The sequence below is a fragment of the Neovison vison genome, chromosome 1 (genome assembly GCF_020171115.1).
Source record: "Neovison vison isolate M4711 chromosome 1, ASM_NN_V1, whole genome shotgun sequence".
In the NCBI taxonomy this organism is placed as follows: Eukaryota; Metazoa; Chordata; class Mammalia; order Carnivora; family Mustelidae; genus Neogale; species Neogale vison.
Window position 1 is genome coordinate 98,155,639 of NC_058091.1, and position 23,052 is coordinate 98,178,690.

A 23,052-nucleotide genomic window follows, 5' to 3' on the forward strand; every position below is an offset into this window, starting at 1 on the left:
CTGTTGGCTCATTTTAATCTCACACAAAAGTAGAAGGCTGGTGAATGAGGCATCATTAGGCCCACCACATAGCTAAACAGCAGGATAGCATAGAAGAAGCAGGAGGCTGAGCTTCGGAAAATCCCCATTTGTATCCAACTCTACCTCTTCCCTTTGGAAAGCCTTGGACACGTCACTCCTCTTCAAACCACCATCATCTCAAAAAACTGGACAGTAATTCCATCTTTGGGGCAGCTCTAGGCATTTAGGGAGTGCGACTCCCCAGATGAGGTACTCAATAAATGATACCGGGCGTACCGTCATTGTTATTAGGAAACTGCCTCCCATAAAAGTAATCGAGACTCCTAAGGTCAGACATCTGACTTCCGCAGGACAAAAACCCAGGCCTATGTCCTAATTCCCAACCTAGTGTTGTTTCCCCTGGACCAAACTCTCCCAGTGTCTCAGTGACCCAGTTATGCCTGACACCCTCAGCCAACTATGATCCTTTATGTGGCAAGTGACCTCATTTAAGGGCTCAAAAGTCTGAAGGTCATTAGAAAAAAATGCTGATGACCGAAAACAAAACCTGTGACCCGCAGGGGGTATGGAATTTATCACAGGACACGACTACATTCCTGCATTATCACAGGACATGACTGCATTCCTGCATCTCCGCAAGCATGCTAGAGCATCAGAGGGTCAGGTGCTAGGTGGGGCGCTCCCCAGATTACCAATCTCTGCAGCTCTGGAAGGTTCCACAGCAACCAGTCTGGGCTCCACGTTTAGGAAGAGGGCTTCTCCACTGACGTTGATGGCACGACCAGAAGGCCTCACCACCACAGAGAGCCGATGCATTCCGACCGGCAGCAGGTCTGTCTGACAGACCACGTTCGTTTCGTTCGAGAAGAGAACTCTGCAGATCGTTTTGTTCACCGTAACCTCCACAGCCTGGGGGTCTCCAGAGAAACTAGTTCCAAAAATATAAACCAGCAGGTGGATGTCACCATCTTAAAGAAGGAAAAATAAATAAATAAAAGAACAAAGTCATCTCTCAGTGCTATAACTCCATTTAAGAGAATTCTGTCTAATGTCAAATGTTCATTCCCTCTCACCTTCCCCTCCCAAAATTCAAGGAGTTGAATTACGACTCCAGTATTGGGCATCTATATTTATTATTGCAATGTACAGCCCCCATCTGAAGTTTTCTCAAACTAGGAATAAGAGAACACTACTCAACTCTAAACAAATGAAAAAAAAATTAAAATAAACATTTCAAAACAAGGGACAAAGAGAATAAAATATTTTAGGCCATCAAATCTCCAACTGTCTCAGGGCACCTGGGTGGCTCAGTTGGTTAAATGTCCCACTCTTGGTTTTAGCTCAGGTCATGATCTCAGGGTTGTGAGACTGAGCCCCACATTGGGCTCCACGCTCAGTATGGAGCCTGCTTGGGATTCTCTCTCCCCCTCTCCCCTGCCTCCCACCCTTCCCCTGCTCAGGTGTGCAGTCCCTTTCTCTCTCAAAAACAAAAAACACCTCCACCTGCCTCCATTTCAAACCATAACCATATTATTTAGATTGAACAAAAAATATACTTTCTGCTATATCACTTAATATCCACCCCATGAATGGATGCCCCTCCTGTCCACCCATCACCAGGTACATGGCCTCTAAGAAATCACTGAGCCTGAAGTCATGACCGTCTCAATGCCAACTCACAAATCATACCCAGGGAATACCACACCGAGTGGACCTGGGGAGTTGACTCTTCGAGGTACTGGAAAGAACAGGAACCTGAGCAATGGGCAGGTATGTCATTCACACGCACAACCACCTGAAAAAAAGGCAGAATAATTAAAGGCAAATGTAGGCATTTCAAGTGCTCGAGAGTACTCAGAAAGCACTTGTGAAATTTGCCCAAATTAACATGTTTAATGACTCTTTCTTCTATTTCTCAGTAACAAACCCTAATGAATGATTCAAAGCGTATTAGGTTTTCTTAAAATGATGGTTGTTATGCTGAAATGTAACATTTCTACAATCAAATATGCTAAATCTTGAGTAAATTTCCTCTCTGTAGTAAATTTAAGAAAATTCAAACTATTCAATGACTTTTATCACTCTAGATTTATTCAACTAGATATCTGTGAAAAGTCTTTTCTTTTCTGGTACATGCCAATAAAACAGGCACCTTCCTTGCATTGTAATACATGGATATGCAACTGGAAAATAGTCTACCTGGGCCTTTGGTTTGGGGTCTTTTTGTTCTAAAATGGTAGGTCCCCAATAAGAGACTACATGACTCTTCCTTTCACCGTTACTGTTAAACTGGTAGAACTCTACCATACTTGGAGATGGAGAAAGTAAAAAAAAAAAAAAAAAAAAAAATAGGGCTTGTTTGATGCTCTATATATAAAATATGGATTAAAAGCACACACTCTAGGGCGCCTGGGTGGCTCAGTGGGTTAAGCCGCTGCCTTCGGCTCAGGTCATGATCTCAGGGTCCTGGGATCGAGTTCCGCATCGGGCTCTCTGCTCAGCAGGGAGCCTGCTTCCTCCTCTCTCTCTCTGCCTGCCTCTCTGCCTACTTGTGATCTCTCTCTGTAAAATAAATAAATAAAATCTTTAAAAATATATATTTAAAAAAAAAAAGCACACACTCTATTTATAATACTTTTGCTTATGGAGGGAAAGGGTGTGGGGATGGCATGAAGGCATACCTGATAAAGAACACTTCAATGTTATTTCTCATGTTCTCTTTTATTCATAAATACACACAAAATATAATCTATCGAAATGTTGGCAATTATTAACCTTTGGTTTGGATACCCAGGTGTTGGTTACATTATTCTTTATAGTTTTCACATTTTAAATTTTTCTCAAATTAAAAGCAGATGACCTACAACCGGACTACAGGCAGACGGAAAAGATAAAAGGACATTTTAAGGAGAAAAGGCACGACTTAGCTCATTTACTTTCCAGTGCCACTGCGTGGAGGTAACAAATCCTATGTGGCTATCGAGGTTCGCCGTTTTGGGGACCATAATTACAGATCAATAATTATAATAATAGGATACTGTGTTTACAAAGCGCTTGTATTTTTGAAGTGTTTTTCATGCACCGTGGAAGTAAAAAGGGGACAGCCATAATTGTCTCTGTTTTATGGAGTGGAAAACTGATCTGGGATACTGGGTGGAGACTCTTGGAAGTGGTGCTTGTACTCTGGGCGGCCCATGCACCCTCACCTGAGTGTGTTGGTTGGCTGTAACCAACATGTCTCCAAATATGGGTCCAAGAAAAACTCCACCATCATACACCACACGCATGGCTGCAGCAGGGTCCACTCCAGTCAGGTTTGCATCAGAGACCTGAAAGGGTTACATTTCTGGTGAATTCTGTCAAGGAACAGAAGTCTAATCTAATAGAAGTCAAACCTCATGCATGATAAAGGGTCTCTTCACATTTCAGGTAACCAGATGCTAGAAAGTGAAGGTGACATTGGGGTGAAGCCTAGAACCCTAACTGTAAGTAACAGTTAATGAAAGTCCCAGTAGACTAGAGGAATATTTATGTGCCAATAGAGCTGCCAAAAAAAAAAAAAGCACAAAAAACAATCTTCTCTCTCTGTCTTGAGATATTCTGTTTCTGTGTGCTTTTCTATTTTATATGTTTGCAATCCAAAATAATAAAATAAAAGGTAAGGGGAAAAGTGCTATGAGATGACTCTCGTCCATCCTCCTTCTCTACCCCAGTATTCTGTTTGAAAACCAGATGACCCACAATACCATATAACGGGGATAAAATTTTATCTTGGGTTTCATTTTATAATAACCAAATGCTAGATGATCATTAGATTATTTTTTAAAACCCTAAATATGCAAGAGCATCTGGTTTTGTCATTATCCAGAGACAGCAAATCCTTTTCGAAACTTCCTTCTGTTGTGCCATCTGCCTCCATGATAATCTAAGTCAATCACATCTGCTTAAATTATCCAATAACAGATGTAGAATCATTGTACGATGGACACTGACCAACAACTTCTACCTACACTGAGTTAGGGAAGAAGACATTGGGTTTAAATTGCTTTATCAGCAATTGAACGTATGCGATAAAAAACATGCCTTGAAAACTTCCCGAATATTTGAATATTTCAACAAAATTAATAATTCATGACAGTTTTCACCCATATAATTCTGATTTTCTTTTAACAAAATTGCTCCTGGATGCCAAATCCACAGCACTAGCATACATACCCTAATAAAATTGGGCAAATCTCCAACTTGGGTAGACCAGGAGAGGGTCCACACATGTTCGTAGCAAGACTTTAGATCCTCTGTCACAGCGAAGTCGTTGACGTTGAGGTACCTAGATGTGAAGTTATCAGCATTGTTTCGTAAGAGCTTGCGAAGGTCACTAGCTGATACATGCACGGGGATATCTGTGGAATAAGGTTTTGATATAAAACATACAAGATACTAATTACTCCACCGCACCGGGTTTCCTCATTAAAATAACAGAGAATAAATGTCAAGAAGCCCACTAATTGTAGAGGAGACCCTCAAGTTCAAAATGTGCCTTTGAGTGAAACCCCAGCCCAGTTAACCATGTGTTTCCTAAGGCAAACACAAGGAGATGTCTACTTTTTATATTGTGATACCTTTAATCAGTATCCCATCTAATAGCATGCGGAGAGCATCGTCACATCAGACAAAGCCTTCTCCACTGTCAACTCCAAATATACACTCCAGACACCTTGGTAATGCCTGAAACCTTAATTAAATGGTGGGTTTTCCCTGGAAAAATTTAGCTGGCCCTGTGAACAGAGAAAAGTTGGCCACCTTTCACAGGGAGTGGGGGAGGCTCACAGCAGCTGACACCCATAAAAACTTAGCCAACCCAGCTGAGGAATGTTGGCATTGAACTTTGGTTTCTCTATTAGAATTCTTTTAAGCCCAACCACCTGCTTCCCCATTCCACATCCCCACAGAAAAATAACAGCGCTCTGTGCTTAAGCCCTGCTGGTGTTTGAACCCTGGTTCTTGCTTTACCAAAAGTTTCCATTTCATTAGCTACTCCCAAAAGTCCCGGGAGGTGGGCCATTTAGGTATCCTAATGCCTACTTTAGAAATGAAGAAAATGAGACCCAACAAAATTCAGAAGCTGGCCAATCAAGCGAGACAGGTTTTCACTTAACCCAAAATGCCTTCTAACTCCTCAAGGGTCTTCCTCTTGAAGTCCACACAGCCTGGGAGGGTTAAGAAAAGACCACTTTCTTTCTAAAATGCAAACAAAATTCTTCTCCTTTTAAAAAAGGTTGTTCCACATTTAGATAATGTGAGGCCATTACTATTTCCCAAGTCCTAGTTAAGGCTGAATTCCCTGGATTGTTTGGCAGTGATGTGAAGGGCATCACAACAGAACACAGTGGCAGGAAGAGTATCTACAGACAGGCTGCGGCTCATGAGAAGGGAAGCATGACCCAGGGATGGACTTCAGAGACACAGGGCGCTGTCACTTACTCACCCACATTTATCAGACTCCAATAGCCCACAGCCTTCAGTTTGTCCTAAGGGCCAAATTGGAGTGAAAACCCCATACTTCCCACCTGAGAAGATTCTTGCAAGCCCAGCCATCATTTTTCTTGGGAGGACAGAAGACTTTTGGGCCATGTGCCAATTTTTATACAGCCACCCTTGACCTCTCCTGAGCCTCCCTTCTGATTCTCCTAGGGTCTTACCAAACAAATAGTGCCATCACCTCTATTCCTTATCCTTTGTGAAATGTGTGTAATTCTTAAGGATTTAAAAAAGGTTCCATGCCAATTACATCTGAAAGCTCTTTCTACACTTTTATGACCACTCAAATTCTCAATAGCATACGGTGTCACCATGCAGTTTGACTTGGAAGGATGATGTCTACCATGGAAATTGGCCTAGGAAACTCTAGAGAGGAGAGGATTGACCTAATAATCAAATACTCGAGTTCATACCCAGACCTGTCATCAACTGTTTGTGTGACCCCTGGGCAAGTTCCAGTATACGGGGCCCCATGGGCCTTCAGAAAGAGACATCAGTGTCCTAAAACCTGGAACATATGACTATTTCCTTATAAGGCAAAAGAGTGCATCTAATATTGCAGAAGATGTGGTTAAGAATCTTGAGAGAAACAGCTTATGCTGGGTTATCCAGGTAGGCCCTAAATGCAATCCTATGTATCCTTATAAGAGAGAGACAAAGGAGTCTTTGAGACAGAAGAGGAAGAAACAATGAGACCACGGCAGTAAGAGTGTGAGTGATGTGGCCACGGAATATGGGCAGCCACCAGAAGCTGGAAGAGCTGGGAAAGAGATCCTCCCCTAGAGCCCTCGGGGTGGCGGGGTGGGGGAATGTGGCACTGCTGAAAACTTGATTTTGGGTTTCTGGCCTCCAGAAATTCAAAGGAATGGATTTCTGTTGTTTGAACCCACCAAGTTTGTAGTGATTTGTTATGACAACCCCGGGAAGCTAATCTACTCAGCTTCCACATCCCAAAATTGGGATCCTTTTAAATGATATGGTATCATTATTATACAGATCTTTAATTTTAAGAAGGCCATGTTCAAATGCTGGAAACTAAACAAAATGGCTTTAAGGCTGTTTCTCAGGATGCTGTTTGCCTGAGAATGCCCCTAAAAATGAAAATGAGACATTGATGCCCTCCAATTGTCCCTTTACCAGGAATCTCTGTGGTAGGAAGTTGGATGCGGAAGTATCCTCCTAAAGGTGGGCTTGTCTTCTGTATCCTCTGTGTTGTCACCTGAACCACCCCAGATCCTTCTTGTCCTCCTTCAGTGGGCACAGAGCTGTGGTAGGTCAAAAACAAAGCCTTAAGCACAGTAACCATCCAGAAGTGCCACTCCAGACAGAACTTAACCCCAGCTCAAAGAACATGCTGTCAGCCATGTTTCCAGGACATAGTCTCAACCTCCCAAACATTGGATACCCTGTCCCATCATGGCAGAAGAGGTGCAGTGGAAATTTTAAGATTCTTTATTTTAAAAAAGATTTTATTTGGATGCCTGCATGGCTCAGTCAGTTAAACATATGCCTTTGGCTCAGGTCGTGATCCCGGGATCCTGGGATCGAGTCCCACATCAGGCTCCCTGGTCAGCGGGGAGTCTGCTTCTCTCTCTACCTGCCTCTCCCCTGGCCTATGCTCTCTTTCTCTGACAATTGAATAAAATATTTTTAAAAATTTTTTAAATATTTTGTTTATTTATTTGAGACAGAGAGATTGGGAACACAAGCAGGGGGGGGAAGGGCAAAGAGAGAAGCAGACTCCCTGCTGAGCAGAAAGCCCGATATGGGGCTCGATCCCAGGACACTGAGATCATGACCTGAGCTGAAGGCAGAGGCTTAGCCAACTGAGCCACCCAGACGTCCCAAATATTTGGATTCTTACAGAATGTTCCACCCTGTCTCTGTACTGATCCTGGGAACACAGGAACCCAGAATAAATAGTGATGACTCCAGCCTCCAGCCTCCACAGCTTTGGCCCTGAAGCACAGAGTAGACAGAACGTGGTCTTCTCTAATCCATTCACATCATTAAGTGAGCAGACAGTGCCCTGTTCCACAGACGCTTCCCCACTCTGTATCCGTCTGACACACAGGCCACTCCTTCTGGCCAACTTCTTAGCTGATTCCTGTGTGCAAACACACTGGCCTGCCTAATCTCGCTTTTACAATAGATGGGTCAAATAAATCACGACAAACCGTGAGATGGACTACCGTTCAGCCAATGAAATCATATTTTAGAAAAACATACCATTCCCCATCAGTGATATGGGGAAATATTCAATTTAGGCCATTAAGTGATAAGTGAAATGGGCATGTTACCAAATATAGTGTGTAATGTATGGTCCCAATTTGAGGTTTAAAAAGTAAATATTATACATATATATATGGGTATATGTATACAAAAACTGCTTAGAAAAAAGGGAGTTAGAATATGGGTCTAACATGTCAGTACAGTTACCTCCAAGCAGAGGGATTATGAGTGACTTTTTAACTTTTCCTAAGTCTTTTACCATATTTTCCAAATTTTCAACAATAAATATATATGACCTTTATCAATATTAAGAACTATGTATTGATGGGGATGCCTGGGTGGCTCAGTGGGTTAAGCATCTGCCTTCAGCTCAGGTCATGATCCCGAGGGTCCTAGGATCAAGCCCCACATCGGACTCCTTGCTCAGCAGGGAAACTGTTTCTCCCTTTGCCTCCAGCTCCCCCTGCTTGTGCTCTCTCTGACAAAAAAATAAATAAAATCTTTTAAAAAAGAAAAAGAACTACATGTCGATGCACTTAAACACAACTATACAGAAAGAGAATGATGGCATCTGTGTTGGGGGATGAAGTTACCAGAGGCCAACCCAAGGGGGTCCTGTGTTGCTGAGGCAGGAGGCTTCCAGAAGGAGTTAAGGGACTTGAGGAAATAGGAGAAAGGAAGGTTGCCAGGACCCTTCTACTGTGGACCTGTTCAGAGTAACCCAAATCAGCCTCTAGCATTTCTGCGTTAAAGGGTTGGCATAGGGAATGCAGGACTGCAGGCTGGCTAAGATGGAGGCTCCCCCTCCCCCACCGCTGCTCCTTCATTCCTTGATCCTGTTGATGGTCTGCACATCTTTCCTGCCCAGCGGGCCATGGAACACTAAGGAGAGCAGACCACAGACTCAAGCTCTCTGCACCTGCCCTTTATACACGGCCCCAGCCATGTACGAGCAGAACTCATCTTGGCACTTGTTAGAAAAAGATGGAAAGAAAAATGTTAAAGGCAGCGCATCTCGAGTCTTTCATCCCTATTGGGGTTTAAGTGAAAAATGAAAAAAACGAATTAGAGCACACATGTGTTCCGGGAGTTGGGTGGATGGAGCCTGATCCTCTGTTACTGCTTTATCAACCGCGCCTAGACTGTTGACTAGTAAGAAGCAACGCTTATGGGCCTCTAGTGCCATCTGGTGGTAAGTTCTTAGAAACAGCTTTTTTTGTTGTTTTTTATTAACATATATTATTTGCTTCAGGGGTGGGTACAGGTCTGTGACTCATCAGTCTTACACGATGTACAGTTCTCACCATAGTACATACCCTCCCCAGTGTCCATCACCCAGCCGTCCCATCCTTCCCACCCACCCCCTTCCAGGAACCCTCAGTTTGCTTCCTGAGATTAAGAGTCTCTTATGGTTTGCCTCCCTCCCCAGTCCCATCTTGTTTTTCCCTCCATAACCACCCCTGCCCTGCCTCTCAAATTCCTCATATCAGTGAGATTATATGATAACTGTCTTTCTCTAAAGACTTATTTCCCTTAGCATAATAACCCCCCCCCAAAAAAGAAACAGCTGGGGTTTTTTTACTTAGACTATTTCATTTCGCCTCGAAAAATTCCAATTAAATTAATATATGGGAAATGGAATGTGGAAAGTAAACAGAATACAGTGGTAATGGGAAGCTCTGAACAGCAGAAAAATACAACTACTTAAAAGCAAATTTACTAGAAACTAGCTCTCAAAGTGTAGACCCCAGACCAGTAGAATCAGCATTGCCTGGGAACTCATTAGAAATGCAAAATCTCAAATTCTCAGGCCTCCCCTCAAACCTACTGAGTTAGAGACAGAGCCGTTAGGGCCCAGCAATTTGTGTTTTAGCAAGACTTCCCTGGTGAATCCGTTCCTCATTGTTAAGACTCAGAACCGTGGTTTTAAGCAACAAGTCAGGTAGCTCTTCCTGATAAAAGTCCCACCTCTGTGTCCCCCCTGGCCAACTGACAACCCTAAGAAGGGACCTGCGAGCAAAGACCTCTCCCTACCTTGCGGTGATGAGTGGGAGCTCCCGGCCGCACCCCACCAACCAGAAGCTGACGTTGTAGACTGGAGGGGATCCCACCACGCTGAGCGACTCCACCAGGTTGCCCCCGGGGCGAGCTGTTCCGGAATCTGCTTGAGAAACTAGAGACCAATGATCCCATCGTCAGCAAGCAACTGGTGTCTGGCGGAAAATCCCCACGGCAGACGCTGAGTTACTTAGTTCTCAACCCCCACTTCAAGCAGAGATTCCCACCTGTCTGCCACCATGAGAGCAAAGGAAAAGGAGGCAGCAGGACGCGGCTTTGGACCAGAAGGAAAATGGGAGGTCATGGTTGAGGGAGACAAACGCTAATTCCATAGCTAAGTTTAATAAGCCCCACACTAGGCCAACGTCCCTCTCGACGCTCTGGGACGCACCCCCACACAGCGAGGACCTACTGCAGCGTGGACTGCTACCCCTTCCTCCTTTCCTCCCCAAGGCCTCTGGCAACTCCGGGCACCTACAGCAGATCCCCTTCAGAACACTGAGCGCACAGGCGCCCTCTAGAGGTATGTGAGCGCTCATTCACAGAGCGGGTTCAGCACAGGCGCAGAAACAGGGCAAGCCTTCAAACCGACTACTGCGCAAATCCTGATTTTCCACTTGTATTAGGTAACCATTTGGCTGATCAACATAACCTAAAACTGTTTCCTCATTGGTTAAGTGGGAATCATAACACATCAATCTGCATGGCACAGAGAGTTTAGTGGGATGGAAGATTCAAAATGACAAGCACAATATATTTTAAGATTCTCTTCCCCAGGGTAAGGGACACATCTTCCCCAAAACTGTATGATCAGAACAGTGGACAGTGTTCTGATCCACTGTTCTGTGGACAGTCCAAAGCGCAGCATCTTTGCATGACCCCTGCTAATTTAGCATAATACTAAGCACACAGTAGGTGTTCATTAAATGCTTATTTGCTCACCTGGGCACAGTCATTGAAGGCTTGGCTCCGGTGTCCAGATGCCAACCCCCCCATCCCAGCTGTGTGATTTGGGGCAAGATATTCAACCCCTCTTAGTTTTGGCTTCCTCATCTACAGAGTGGAGATAATAGGAGCACTTTATGGGCTTCTGAGATCTCAGTGAGAAGTAAGTGATAGGCACCATTACATACAAGAAATGTTCATAGAGGAGATGAAATCAGAGAATATAAAGTATGAAGCTGATCACATAAATCTCAATTAACAATGGCTATCGGTTCATCTTGCCATTAAATCATCCTCAAAGCAAAGTCATCACCAGCAGGGAAACTAGACAAAATGGAAAGGGGACTATTTCACCCAAGCCACTCCTCCCTTCCCCCCTCCCCCTCACCTCAACCCTAGGTGGTCCCACATACTGGAGTATTTAATGGCTAAAGGGTGGGTCAGTGAGGAGGGACTCTGTCTCCTGGACGTCAGGGGTTTAGAGAGAGTGGAAACAGAGTTGATCATCTAGTCCTGAGTTCCCAGTCGATGGTTCAAGTGCATGAAATATTGATCGCCTCAGCACTCCGGGAATCCAGATAGTGCTTGGGTGGGAGGTGGGGAGAGCAACAAAAGGTCCAGCCAATTGTCTTGGGCCCCAAGAAATTCAAGTGGTTACCCCAGCACTCCATTTGAATATTATCATCACCTAATTACACCATAACATGAACAGGGTTTGAAATCAGTCAAAGCACAGATGCCCCCAAACACTTAAACCGGTGAACCAGGTAAGAAATGGAATTTTGGTGAGTATCCTAGAATGAGGAGATTTCAGGGCCAAAAGTGAGACCTCCTGCCACCATCCCCCAATCTCTCTTGCCCTCAGCTCTATAACTTTCAGACAAAAGACTATAAAGGGAAAAGGGAAAGTGGGCAAAAGTTGGAAGCCTCGAAGCCCAGGGACAGACTGCCCCATTCTGTATTGGCTGTGGGTTTCTCTTCCCCAAGTGCCCGTCATACTTGGACAGTCTCAGTAGGACCCCTGATGAACTCTTTGTCCCTAAGCCTCATGGACAAGCAAAGCTAGGGGAGGTTGCTTTGCCTAAAGGAGATCAAGGGAGAAGATCATGGAGGAAAGGGCTGAGCTTGAGCTCTGAAAGTTGAGTAGGAGGAATGTGGATAGGCAAAAAGCAGGTCAAGCCTTTTCTCATAAGGACATGGTTAACTCTCTCACTTTTCTGAGTCTGCCTTGAAGGTGTAAATGAGAACTTTAGCCCATTTACAGGACCAGATATTGCCTTATTCCTTCCAGCACTTTGCATGACAGATATAAATTCATGGACAGGTGTAGAAGTCCTGCTAACCTAACAATAATCATGATAATAGTAATAATAACAGTTTATATTTATTGAGCACTTCCCATGGTGCAAGACCTGTGCTGACTTCATTACATTCTTTACTTCAGTTAACCTTCACAGTAATTCAATAAGATGGGGTCCTGCTTATGCCCATTTTACAGATGAGGAAACAAAGCTTCTCAGCATGAAAGTGGTAAAATTGGGATAAGAGCACAGAAGAGCAAGCATTGGATAAATGGGGGTGGGGTGGGGAGGGTATTAGCTAGAAAGATAGGGGGACCAAGAGCACACAATCCCAAACCAATCTTCTTTCCAGGACCAATCAGACAAGATGGGGAGCCACGTGTTTCCTCTGCATTAAAAGAAGAACTGCCCCAAGCAGAAAAGTCTGAGGTCAGCACTTGATAGACAGACCCCTTAAAGAGAGCAGATTCGATCATCACCTGTTATGTTTGTGTCCGCAATAATAATCTCATCCACATAGAACCCACGGGTCTCCTGACACAGAGGGAAGAGGTCGATCTGGTGAACCAGCACAGAGGAGTTTGCTAGAGCTGGCTCGAGATCCACAGAGCCACGCACACAGGTCTCCCAGAGGTCCATGCAAGTGAACCGCCAGCTGAAAAACAAAGCCCCCAGCAGAACTGGGCCTCTCTGTGTGCACCTGCAGCCCCTTCGCAGAGAGCCGAGTTCACCAGCCTGAGGGCCTGCAGACTGTGCAGTGAGGAGAGACACCCCAAGAACCCCTGCACCCCAGCAGCCCTGTGTGCCACGGGTATAGGCCTCCCATCCAAGACAGGCTCAGCATGTGGAATCACGTGGGTGAGGCACACTTCAAGGCAGTCATTCGCTCATGACAGTGTCGGCAGCATTTTCAGATGACAGCGGATTCAGATGACATCTTCAGCAGGTCATACATTAGGCTCTAACCACAGAGAAGATTAATACCCCTAGATTCACTGAGGTTTAAGACCACTTACAAAACCCGTAAGACCAATATGGAAAGAACACGAAATCAAGGGAACAAGAAGCCTAAGTTTCATTGTAGAGTCTTTATTTACTTGCTATATAAATTTTGGTGACTCAATAATTCTCTTGGTAGCAGTTTTTCCTATCAGTAATGTCAAGGAACAGTCTCTAAAATCTCTCCCACATAAGATGTTCTATGGTTCTATCCCCAGGTTAAGTGTCAAGGGTATTTGCAAAAAGTATTATATTCCTAACAACTAACTACTCTTAAATCAAACTTCTTAGTTGACTAAGATGTGTTCAGAATCCCAAGGGAAGGGGAGCCTGGGTGGCTCAATTGGTTAAGAGTCCCACTCTTGATTTCAGCTCAGGTCATGATCTCAAGGTGGTGGGTTCGAACCCCACATCCAGCTCCATGCTCAGGAGGGAGTCTGAGCCTGCTTGAGACTGTCCTTCTGTCACTCTCCCTGCTTATGTATATGTTTTCTATCTCTAAAATAAATAGTTAAATTAAAAAAAAAAGAATCACAGGTTAATATCTGAGGCCCAAAATAAGAAATCGTCGGTACCTCACAGGGGCCCCTGTCCCCAAGAGAGCTAATCATCCCAGCCGGGGGAATTGCCACCACACTCCCCACTGATTAGCTACCTGTTGGGACTGGTCCCCACAAGACTCCAGTCACAGGTGATGTTCTTCTTAATGAAGTTTTGAGAGTCAGTTGTGAAAAATATGGTCATCTTCAGGATGTTATTCTTGTGGCCTTTGTAGGCGAGGCACAACTATGGACACCGGAAAAAGGTATGAGTTCGATTAGTGCAAGAAGCAGCCATTCAAGCAACATGTCATCAAGAGGGTCCCGTCCCTAGGAAATGCTGTGAGAGTTAACGTCAGTCCAGGTCCCATCCTCCTGGAGCTTACTAATCTCACCAGAAAGGCAAACAGAATAAATTGTCATTGACTCCGCGGAGAGTTATGAAATGCCTACCACTGTGCTTGGCAGTTAGGACTTTGGAGTATGGAGTATCTCAGTTAGAACACACTTGTTCTGACCCAGTTACCTGTGTAAACTTGAGCAGGTCACTTCACCTCTCTGAGCCTCAGTGCCTGAACACTAATTCACTGCCATCCTTGGTTTCTGAGTTAAGAAAAATTCCCAAGAAGAATTTATTACAGGATTATTTTTTCCCACAGTTGGCCTTTCGAAGGGGATAATTCTTTTCTGGTCGGCAGGGGAGCGGGATGGGGTTGTCCTGTGCATTGGGGGATGTTTTGCAACATCCTTAGAAACTGCCCATTAGATGCCAGTAACACTTCCCAAGTGTAACAACCAGAATCACCTCCATAATTCCAGACTTCCCCATGTGGGCAAATGGCCCCTTGTTGGGATCCCGTCCTGCAGAAGGCACCCTGGAAGATGGATGGGACCCCAACCTGACATGCCTAATCCCAGCTCCCCTGGGAAGTTCCACTAAGAACCAACTGAACCCTGAAACACATAGGAGATGGAATTTTGAGGAATATCAAAGAATGATACAATCTCAGGCCTGAAGGAGAGTCCTCTAGCCACCCACCCCCAAACACTGCCATGAGTTCAGCCAGCCCGTTAGGCTCCCTCTAGCTCCCAAAGGGCAAAGAGGCTGCTCTCTTTTTATGAAAGATGGCTGTGTTAGTCAACCCATCAATTTAAAAAAAAAAAAAAACAATAGGGGCGCCTGGGTGGTTCAGTGGGTTAAAGCCTCTGCCTTTCGTTCAGGTCATGATCCCAGGGTCCTGGGATCCAGCCCTCATCGGGCTCTCTGCTCAGTGGGGAGGCTGCTTCCCCCTCTCTCTCTCTCTGCCTGCCTCTCTGCCTACTTGTGATCTCTGTCTGTCAAATAAATAAATAAAATCTTTAAAAAAAAAAAACCATAATAAATAACAGTGACTAGCATTTAACAGAGTCCTAACCAGTGCACACATTAGTAGGTTATCTCATTTAATCTCCACCACAATTCTAGACCATATGACTACCCATTTCACAGAGGGATAAACTAAATTGAGACCCTGAGGACATGTAGGGGTAGAGTCAAATTTCAAAAATCAAACAGTCTGACTACAGTGTCCACGCTCTTCCCCAATGAGCAAAAAAGATCCTGGAGCATGTAAAAACAGCTAAAACAAAGGCATTTCCCTGGAACCACTAACTAATGAAGGACCAGAGGTATCTGTTCACCACTTGAAACAGCAGCTAAGAAACCCAGAATCTCAGCCTGAAACACGCATGGAGCAGATCCCAGCAATCACTCCTTTGTGCTTCTGCTTCCTCAGTCTCAACGCCAGAGCATAACCCTCCCTACCCAACCTACCCAGGAGGGTGAGGGCTGCTACTTACGTGCGTGTACTGATCTAGCTGGTAGCCCTCCTGGGAAGCCGGGGGTGTTAGGACAAGGTGTTGAGGCTGGTGGAGGCTGAACCTCCCGCAGAAGGGCTCTGTCCCACTGGTGAGGTCCCCCTCAAAGCTGGAACCTTCTGGACCTGGAGGCAGATAAAACAGGAAGACCGGCATAGAGACTGATAAGACAGAGCTTCCCAACATGTGTCACGGGGTTGGGTTATGAGTTCTCCGTGTCATCAGCCTTTGAGCCTTTGGGTTAGCAGAGCTTGAGCTTGAGCTTGAGCTTGAAGGCTTGAAGGCTCCTGACAGCAGAGCCCCATTCTGTCTGCCACAGAGCATCGAACATTGATGACAATTTTCTCTGTGTACCATGGCATCAAAAACTATTGAGAAGCAGAGACAAGGAGCTCTGACTGTAACTGAACTCACATTAGTATCTTAAAAAGCAGCCCTCGCATGTTTACAATTTGGTAAACATGTTTCGTGTAACAATTCAACTGTTTCATGTAACAATTCCTTTATTTGGCTACGATCTGAATTAAATAAAATACAATGTTGTAGTGTTTTCATTCCCTCCTGTATGGTTTGCCCTTTCTCCCATTGGCGGCATGGGGAGCACTAGGCTCCACCCAAGAGCCCCAGGGGAATGGCTTTTCTTTCTCTGAAACCCACACCAAGTGACCTCCTCCCACGTGTGTCGTCACTCTCGTGGCCACTGGGTGTCCAAATCCAGCTTCCGTAACTTTTCTTGCTCTGGTAGCAGGAAATGAAAAAGATAGAGAGAAAGACAATGGAGAAGAGGATCAGCATTTGCCAAGCCAAGGAAAGCACACCTTGTTCAAACCCAAGCCAGAGTAGGCTGCTGGCCGAAAGGGGTTCCAATTTGCATTTGACGGCAAGTAACTCCTCAATGACTCTTTGAATCTGTTTTAAAAAAACAAACAAACTCAAGAATGTACATCATGGACATAAAGACCCCTCCCCCAACTCCTCCACCTGTCATTATTTGAAGAAGACTCCCACCTGATGGGCTGTGACATTTCCAGGGATTGGCTGACTGGTGACATTGTCCCAAGTAAGGACGAAGCTCCCTCTGCCAGACACGGTCAGCATCTGTCGAGAGTGACAGGAATAAGTGACGTGGGCTAATTAAGCCAGAGAAACTCGGGACACATCTCCTTCACTGTCTATTTCCTTTTATTTGTAATTTCAGTTTTACCTAAACTCACTACCATCTAGAAATATCTGCGAACCCAAGTGTCAGCACTGAAAGAAAACTCTTCTATGCCGATCTCCCTATTCATCCGTGTCCCCCACTTCTTGTTAAGGTGTGAGACGTCCGTGCAGCCCCTGAAGGGCCCCTTTCAGCCCTTCTCGCCTTGCACCCTCTCCCAGGGGTGGGGTGGGAGCCAGAGGGCAGGAACAGAGTCTTATTCCATATCTGCTTTGCTCCTCCCATGCTCCCTGACAGGCGCACTATATTTTAGTTACAAAGGAAGATGGGTCATTTCCATCACTTGCTCTTTTCTACCTTGTTCTATGGTTATTTGCATACATGTGTTACTAGTAGACCCTAAACTTGAAAAGCAGAGTCCATAGGGATTCATCTTTGTACGCCAAGAGGTGAGCAACTGAAAGGGCACTGATATTGTTCAACACAAGTATGGGGCACCACAGAGAGACCCAAAGGCTTTGACCTGTACAAAGCAGATGGAGAAAACACCATGAGTGGAGAGATAGGACCTGCATCAGTAACAGCAAAGGAATCACGTGTGTGTACATCATGTGCTTGCATACGTGGGTCTGTTTGTTTGCAGGACTTTATCTCTACTCCAGAGAACAAGATTCTAAAAGAGAATTTACCTGGAAATTAAATTCCTAACACTAAGACCACAAATAAAATTATCTTAATAATAAGATTTGGCAGGGCACCTGGGTGGCTCAGTGGGATAAAGCCTCTGCCTTCGGCTCTGGTCATGATCTCAGGGTCCTGGGATCAAGCCCAACATTGGGCTCTCTGCTCAGCGGAGAGCCGGCTTCCCCCTCTCTCTCTGCCTGCCTCTCTGCCTACTTGTGATCTCTCTCTCTGTGTCAAATAAATAAATAAAATCTTTTTTAAAAAAAAGTAAAAAAACAATAATATTAGGACTTGGCATTTGTTTGAGATGTCCTCACAATCCTATTGGATAATTACCCTATCCCTTTGGCAGCAGAATTATCATTACAACTCAAGCCTCCTGGCTCCCAGAAAGTGATCCTTCCATCCACTAGGCCAGATGATGTTCCTTCCAGCGTTCAGCCCCTGAATCCAACCCCACAGGACAGAGAACAGCCGCACACCTGGATTTCCGGAAGTCTCTGGGCGTGGATTCGGATTTGCTGCTTTTCTCGGAGGTAAGTGCTGACCACATCAGGATTCAGCCAGGTATTGTGGATCTGGACGCCAATTCTCATTCCCCTGCTGGGGGCTCTCCCACAATTCTCTGCTTCCAGGTAGTAGCTGGTGCCACCAACCAGCTCCAACTTGGGGGTCTTCCGTTGCCAAGTTCCCTCATGCCCATTCTGCTCCCAAGCGTCAAACCAGTCAGCAATGCCCACCTTGATGGAGGCCACTTTCACCTGGGGCCCAAGAAGCATATCACAGTCAATACTATGAAGCTTATGGGCATTTACTTCTCAAACAGCAAGTGCCTGAACAGCTACTGACAGGGTCTTTGGACTGGTCTGCTTTTCCAACAAGTCAGCTCAATCACACACCTGTGGTTGTGTATGCTTCTCTGCCCCTCACTCTATCTCTGTCTCTCTATTAAACTGTATTCGGATGAGGCTGAATGGTCCATGTTTAGAGCAGAAACAGCCAACCTGAAACCCTGGCTTTACATGATACTATGGATAAAATAATACTAAGCCACCTGAGAAACCTAGAATGACTTGACCGCATCAACATCTACAATGTTTCTCTAGCAACTAGCAAAATAATTTTATAGAAGCATGTTAATAATTTGAGGGCATAAGTGGTTCTTTGTCAGTGCTGCTAGTGAATCTTGGCTTTTTGTTAAAAGCACTTTTTCTTATCCTTCAAAGCTGACCAGGAAATTCCTAAATAAGACTGCCTACATCTCTGCCCCAAAATCAGGGGAAAATGTATAAGTTTTAGAATCAGACAGATAGAGTCTGAACTCTAACTACCATGCCTCCTATGATCCAAGTGGCCCTGGATTGGCCATACAATCTTTCCAAGCCTCCATTTTCTTATCTGGAAAATGGAGATAAATATAATTAGCTCTCAGAGGTGCTGTGAAGATCAGAGACAAGGTACATAAACGATGTTGCTTAACACTGGGCTTATAGTAAGTAAGTGCTCAATAAATGTGCCAACACATTCAACCAAATTCTTTTTCAACAGTTAAAATCATGTCAATTATATCTCAATTTTCAAAAAATTTAACAAAAAATAAACCCACCCACCCACCCCCCAACAAAATGAAACATTAAAATTCCTGGTTGCTTAGTGACATGTCACAATTACAAGTAAAATAATGAGTGCTTTGGTGCTTATTATTTTTTTTTTTCAGGAGTAAAGAACTAGGGACAAGAAAAAGAAAAGTAAGAGGAAGGCGAATACCTTGGTCTTTGGGTCCTCTGAATGACTGAAGTACAGGGAAGCTTGGTTGTCAGCCTGGATCCAGAAAGTGTAATTATTTGTCTCAGGAGCCACAAAGAATCCACTGAGCCGTGCTCTGGAAAGGAGAGAAACAGAGAGAAGTAAAAACAACCAACTCCCGGATCACAGACCCAACAAATGAGTGTTCTTGCACTTTGTTTTTCCTTAAAAAAAATTTTTTTTAATTTAAATTTAAAAAAATAAAAATTATTTATTTATTTGTCAGAGTTTCACAAGCAGGGGAAGGCAGAGGGAGAGGGAGTTTTCAGAGTTTCACAAGCAGGCAGAGGGAGAGGGAAAAGCAGGCTTCCTGCTAAGCAGGGAGCCCAATGCAGGCCTCTATCTGAGGACCCTGGAATCATGACCTGAGCCAAAGGCAGACGCTTAACTGATTGAGCCACCCAGGTGCCCCACTGTACTGTTTTTCTTTGTGGCAAGGAGGAAGAAATATTTGACTCTGTCATGTGAGTGGCCAGCATACACTGGAAACAGCTATTCCTACAGCACCTGCTAGTCAGTATCTCAACCCATCCCTTCACAATGGCCACAACTCCCTTTGTAATCAAGGTGTCTTCGGGAAAGTTGTAGCTGCAGCACAGGGTTGTCTGAAGGCTTAGACCTTTAGACCTTTAGACCTGTACCCCTGAAATAAATTATATGTTAATTAAAAATTAAAATTAGGGGCGCCTGGGTGGCTCAGTGGGTTAAAGCCTCTGCCTTCAGCTTGGGTCTTGATCCCAGGATCCTGGGATCGAGCCCCGCGTCGGGCTCTCTGCTCATAGGGGAGCCTGCTTCCTACTCCCTCTCTGCCTGACTCTCTCCCTACTTGGGATCTCTCTCTCTCTGCCAAATAAATGAATAAAATATTTTTTAAAAAAATTAAAATTAAAAAAATTAAATTAAAATTTTTTTAAATTTTTTAAAAAAAAGAAATAAAGAGAAATAGAGGCACCTGAGTGGCTCAGTGGGTTAAGCCTCTGCCTCCAGCTCAGGTCATGATCTCGAGGTCCTGGGATTGAGCCTCACATCGGGGGGGTGGGGGTCTCTGCTCAGCGGGGAGCCTGGTTCCTTCCCTCTCTCTCTGCTAGAGATCAACAACTGAAATGGCCCCAAGTGATATTGAGAGAAGCTTCTATTTTGTCTCCCTCATGGTAGATATTAACTTCACAAAAGGTGTTTCTATGGGGTCTCACAGACTGCTGTGTCTCTTTAAAATATCATATTCCTATGGGTGAGAAAGGAGGTGTGCCATATGTGGTATAGGTGGACTTCTGGAGAAATCACAAGACTTGAAATCAGAAAAATTCAGAGCTTAGTTCTGATGCTTGATAGTTGTATAACATTAGAAAAACACTTTACCTATGGTTCCTCATCAGCAAACTAGACCTGGTCTAGTTGGGTCTTTCTTCAGTTGTTGCTTCTCATGAACTAACTTGTCTTCGAAGTTCTGGAACATGGTAGTAAGTCAATACATAATCTGTTGAACTAAATAGGAATTTCGGGAGACACACCACATATGTGGAGGAAGGTCAGTCCTTGCTGCCTGACCTTGTTCTGTGGCTGTACATGCATATGACAAGGCTGGTCATTCCCCAAGATAATGATAAAACCTCCATAATGAACATAATGTTGTGTGTAACGTAGGTGATCAGTAAATAGTTTTTAATTATTTGAAGCTTTACTAATTGAACATTATCTCACAAAAAGGGTGGGGGAGTGATTTGCTGTGAACCTACTAATTACCTCAACACCTACAGAGATTATTTTTCCAGTTAAAAATATTACAACCTACAGAGAAAAGTCAATCAAATGTGTCAACAATTTCAAATAAAAAGACACATCCTACAACTTCAAAGATGCAGGCAATTTTATGAAACACTCCAAAAATATGACCATATGTTTTTTAATGTTTCAGATCAATTCTAGTGACCTTAATATTAGAGACAGATATGGCTAAGCAAATGATTAAACTATCTCAATAAACACCAAGAATATTTTCTTTTTTTTTTTTTAAGATTTTTATTTATTTATTTATTTGACAGACAGAGATCACAAGTAGGCAGAGAGGCAGGCAGAGAGAGGGGAGGAAGCAGGCTCCCTGCTGAGCAGAGAGTCCGATGTGGGGCTCGATCCCAGGACCCTGGGATCATCACCTTAGCCGAAGGCAGAGGCTTTAACCCACTGAGCCACCCAGGAACCCTACCAAGAATATTTTCTGAAAATCATTTTGAAAACAACCATTTAAAGGCCCACCAATATAATGATTTATCAATTAATCAATAAATACTCTAATTTTTTTTAATTTAAAAATTTTGAATTTTAAAGAAATGAAGGACAGAGAGAATGGAAGAGATACTATGGTTTGTAACTCCTCTAAATGGTAGTTAGAGACATTCCCTGCTGGTGGTACATATAGCCAAAATTCCCTTTTGTATTTTGAGGTGGTCTGACTCCTTAACACTTCCCCACACACTGAATATAGCTGAAAGGTTTTCCTTTGAACATGATTGATGGTTCTCAAAAACTATGATAAAGATGTATCATTAGGTGCCACAAAGGACCACCATGATTGCCACTTTAAAACTATGTATTGGTGGTTAAATACCTAGTTAGTTAGGCATCTGGGACAATAGAGACTACTCTTTTCTGTTCACAGATTTCCTTCCTTCCTTGGCTTCTTTGATGTCTGAAATTCCCTGAACAGGGAACAAAGTCTTTCATTCCACAATTGAGTTGAAATTTTAAATGTCCAGATCCTTGGAGGAAGTCACGAAATGGCTGGAATTCACAGCCAGAGGTCATGACCAACCTCTTTTGAGAAGAGGTTTGAAAGGAGAAGAGATTCGTCACACAGTAAAGAATCCATCCCTCTGTATACACGCTAAGGGCACACGAGCTAAACAGTGTGTCTAAGCAATTCTCAACTTTTTATATTTTTAAGACCACTTCAGAAAACTAGACATTCTGACCATGTCCTTGAAGGGATTAAAAATGCTCAGAACCACTAATAGGAAAACCATACTCACGCTGCCATCACTGCTATGGAAAACAATATCTCTCAGAGTCCACAAGAGATTCCCCTGCTGGGCGCCAGCCACTGGGTTGACCTTCGGCACTGGGTGCTTGTTCCATATGACCAAAAGACATATTCCTCCTTCTTCCTTTGGCATCAGCCAGAAGTTGGTTTCAGGTCTTGGCAAATTTTACCCTGCTCTCTACCAAGTGTCCTGGCTTATCCAGCTCAGTGTTCCAATTAATAGTGATCTCCTGAAGCAGTCTGTAAACTGACTCATAGAAAATATAAATTTTACCTATGTGCTTAAAAGTTTGTGTCCACCTACAGAAGGCTTGTGTTGCACTAACATGACCGACACTGGTTGAGAACAGTGTTCAAACTGTTGTTGAATTGGTAGATGTTCCAATTTCTCCCCCTGGAAATCTCATTGCTTGTTGTATCCTGGTCTCACCTAGGCCAGTAAAGAAAGACACTTCTGACAGGAACTCTGCTTTTCCTACAGCATACCTGAAGGGCAGCCCTTCTTTTGACCAAAATCCAGATGGTGAACTGGCATTCGGGACAATCTGCCACTGGTACCCCGGCATGCCTGAGGTGAGATCCAAGCCCTCGACAGCTTCTCCAACTTCAAACAGAAGCCCTCGGTTCCCTGTAAAACATGCATACCTCATAAACATCGGAGGCCATTCATCCCCAAACTGGGGAAGTACTTTACCTCAGGTAACAGAGTGAAGGTGATCCAATATTTTCTACAGAGGTGAGTCAACCGAGATCCCAATGGAGTAGTCACGTGAGAGGTTCTACAGATAACACAAATGTTCCAGAAAGCAGACAATATTACGGAGTGTCGGACTGAGACTCTTGGAAAGAGATACTTGATAAGGAGCAGTAAGGGGA

At 44.2% G+C, this 23,052-nt stretch overlaps 1 protein-coding gene across 12 annotated transcripts in view; it reads right to left on the bottom strand.

Moving 5' to 3' along the window:
- Positions 1-23,052, bottom strand: part of PKHD1 (PKHD1 ciliary IPT domain containing fibrocystin/polyductin) — a 475,771-nt gene that overhangs the window by 417,563 nt on the left and 35,156 nt on the right. For all 12 annotated transcript variants that reach the window (XR_006385080.1, XM_044252662.1, XM_044252680.1 and 9 more), the window contains 14 exons: positions 22,663-22,804; positions 19,101-19,215; positions 17,816-18,094; positions 16,499-16,588; positions 16,309-16,399; positions 15,473-15,615; positions 13,750-13,880; positions 12,575-12,750; positions 9,826-9,964; positions 6,697-6,824; positions 4,237-4,421; positions 3,228-3,350; positions 1,711-1,816; positions 714-989 (listed from right to left, as the gene is read on the bottom strand). Coding sequence is in view for 11 of the 12 variants with exons in the window: in XM_044252662.1 (XP_044108597.1) it covers positions 714-989; positions 1,711-1,816; positions 3,228-3,350; positions 4,237-4,421; positions 6,697-6,824; positions 9,826-9,964; positions 12,575-12,750; positions 13,750-13,880; positions 15,473-15,615; positions 16,309-16,399; positions 16,499-16,588; positions 17,816-18,094; positions 19,101-19,215; positions 22,663-22,804 (2,124 nt within the window). In the remaining variant the exon portion in view is untranslated. The remainder of the gene's footprint in view (positions 1-713; positions 990-1,710; positions 1,817-3,227; positions 3,351-4,236; positions 4,422-6,696; positions 6,825-9,825; positions 9,965-12,574; positions 12,751-13,749; positions 13,881-15,472; positions 15,616-16,308; positions 16,400-16,498; positions 16,589-17,815; positions 18,095-19,100; positions 19,216-22,662; positions 22,805-23,052) is intronic.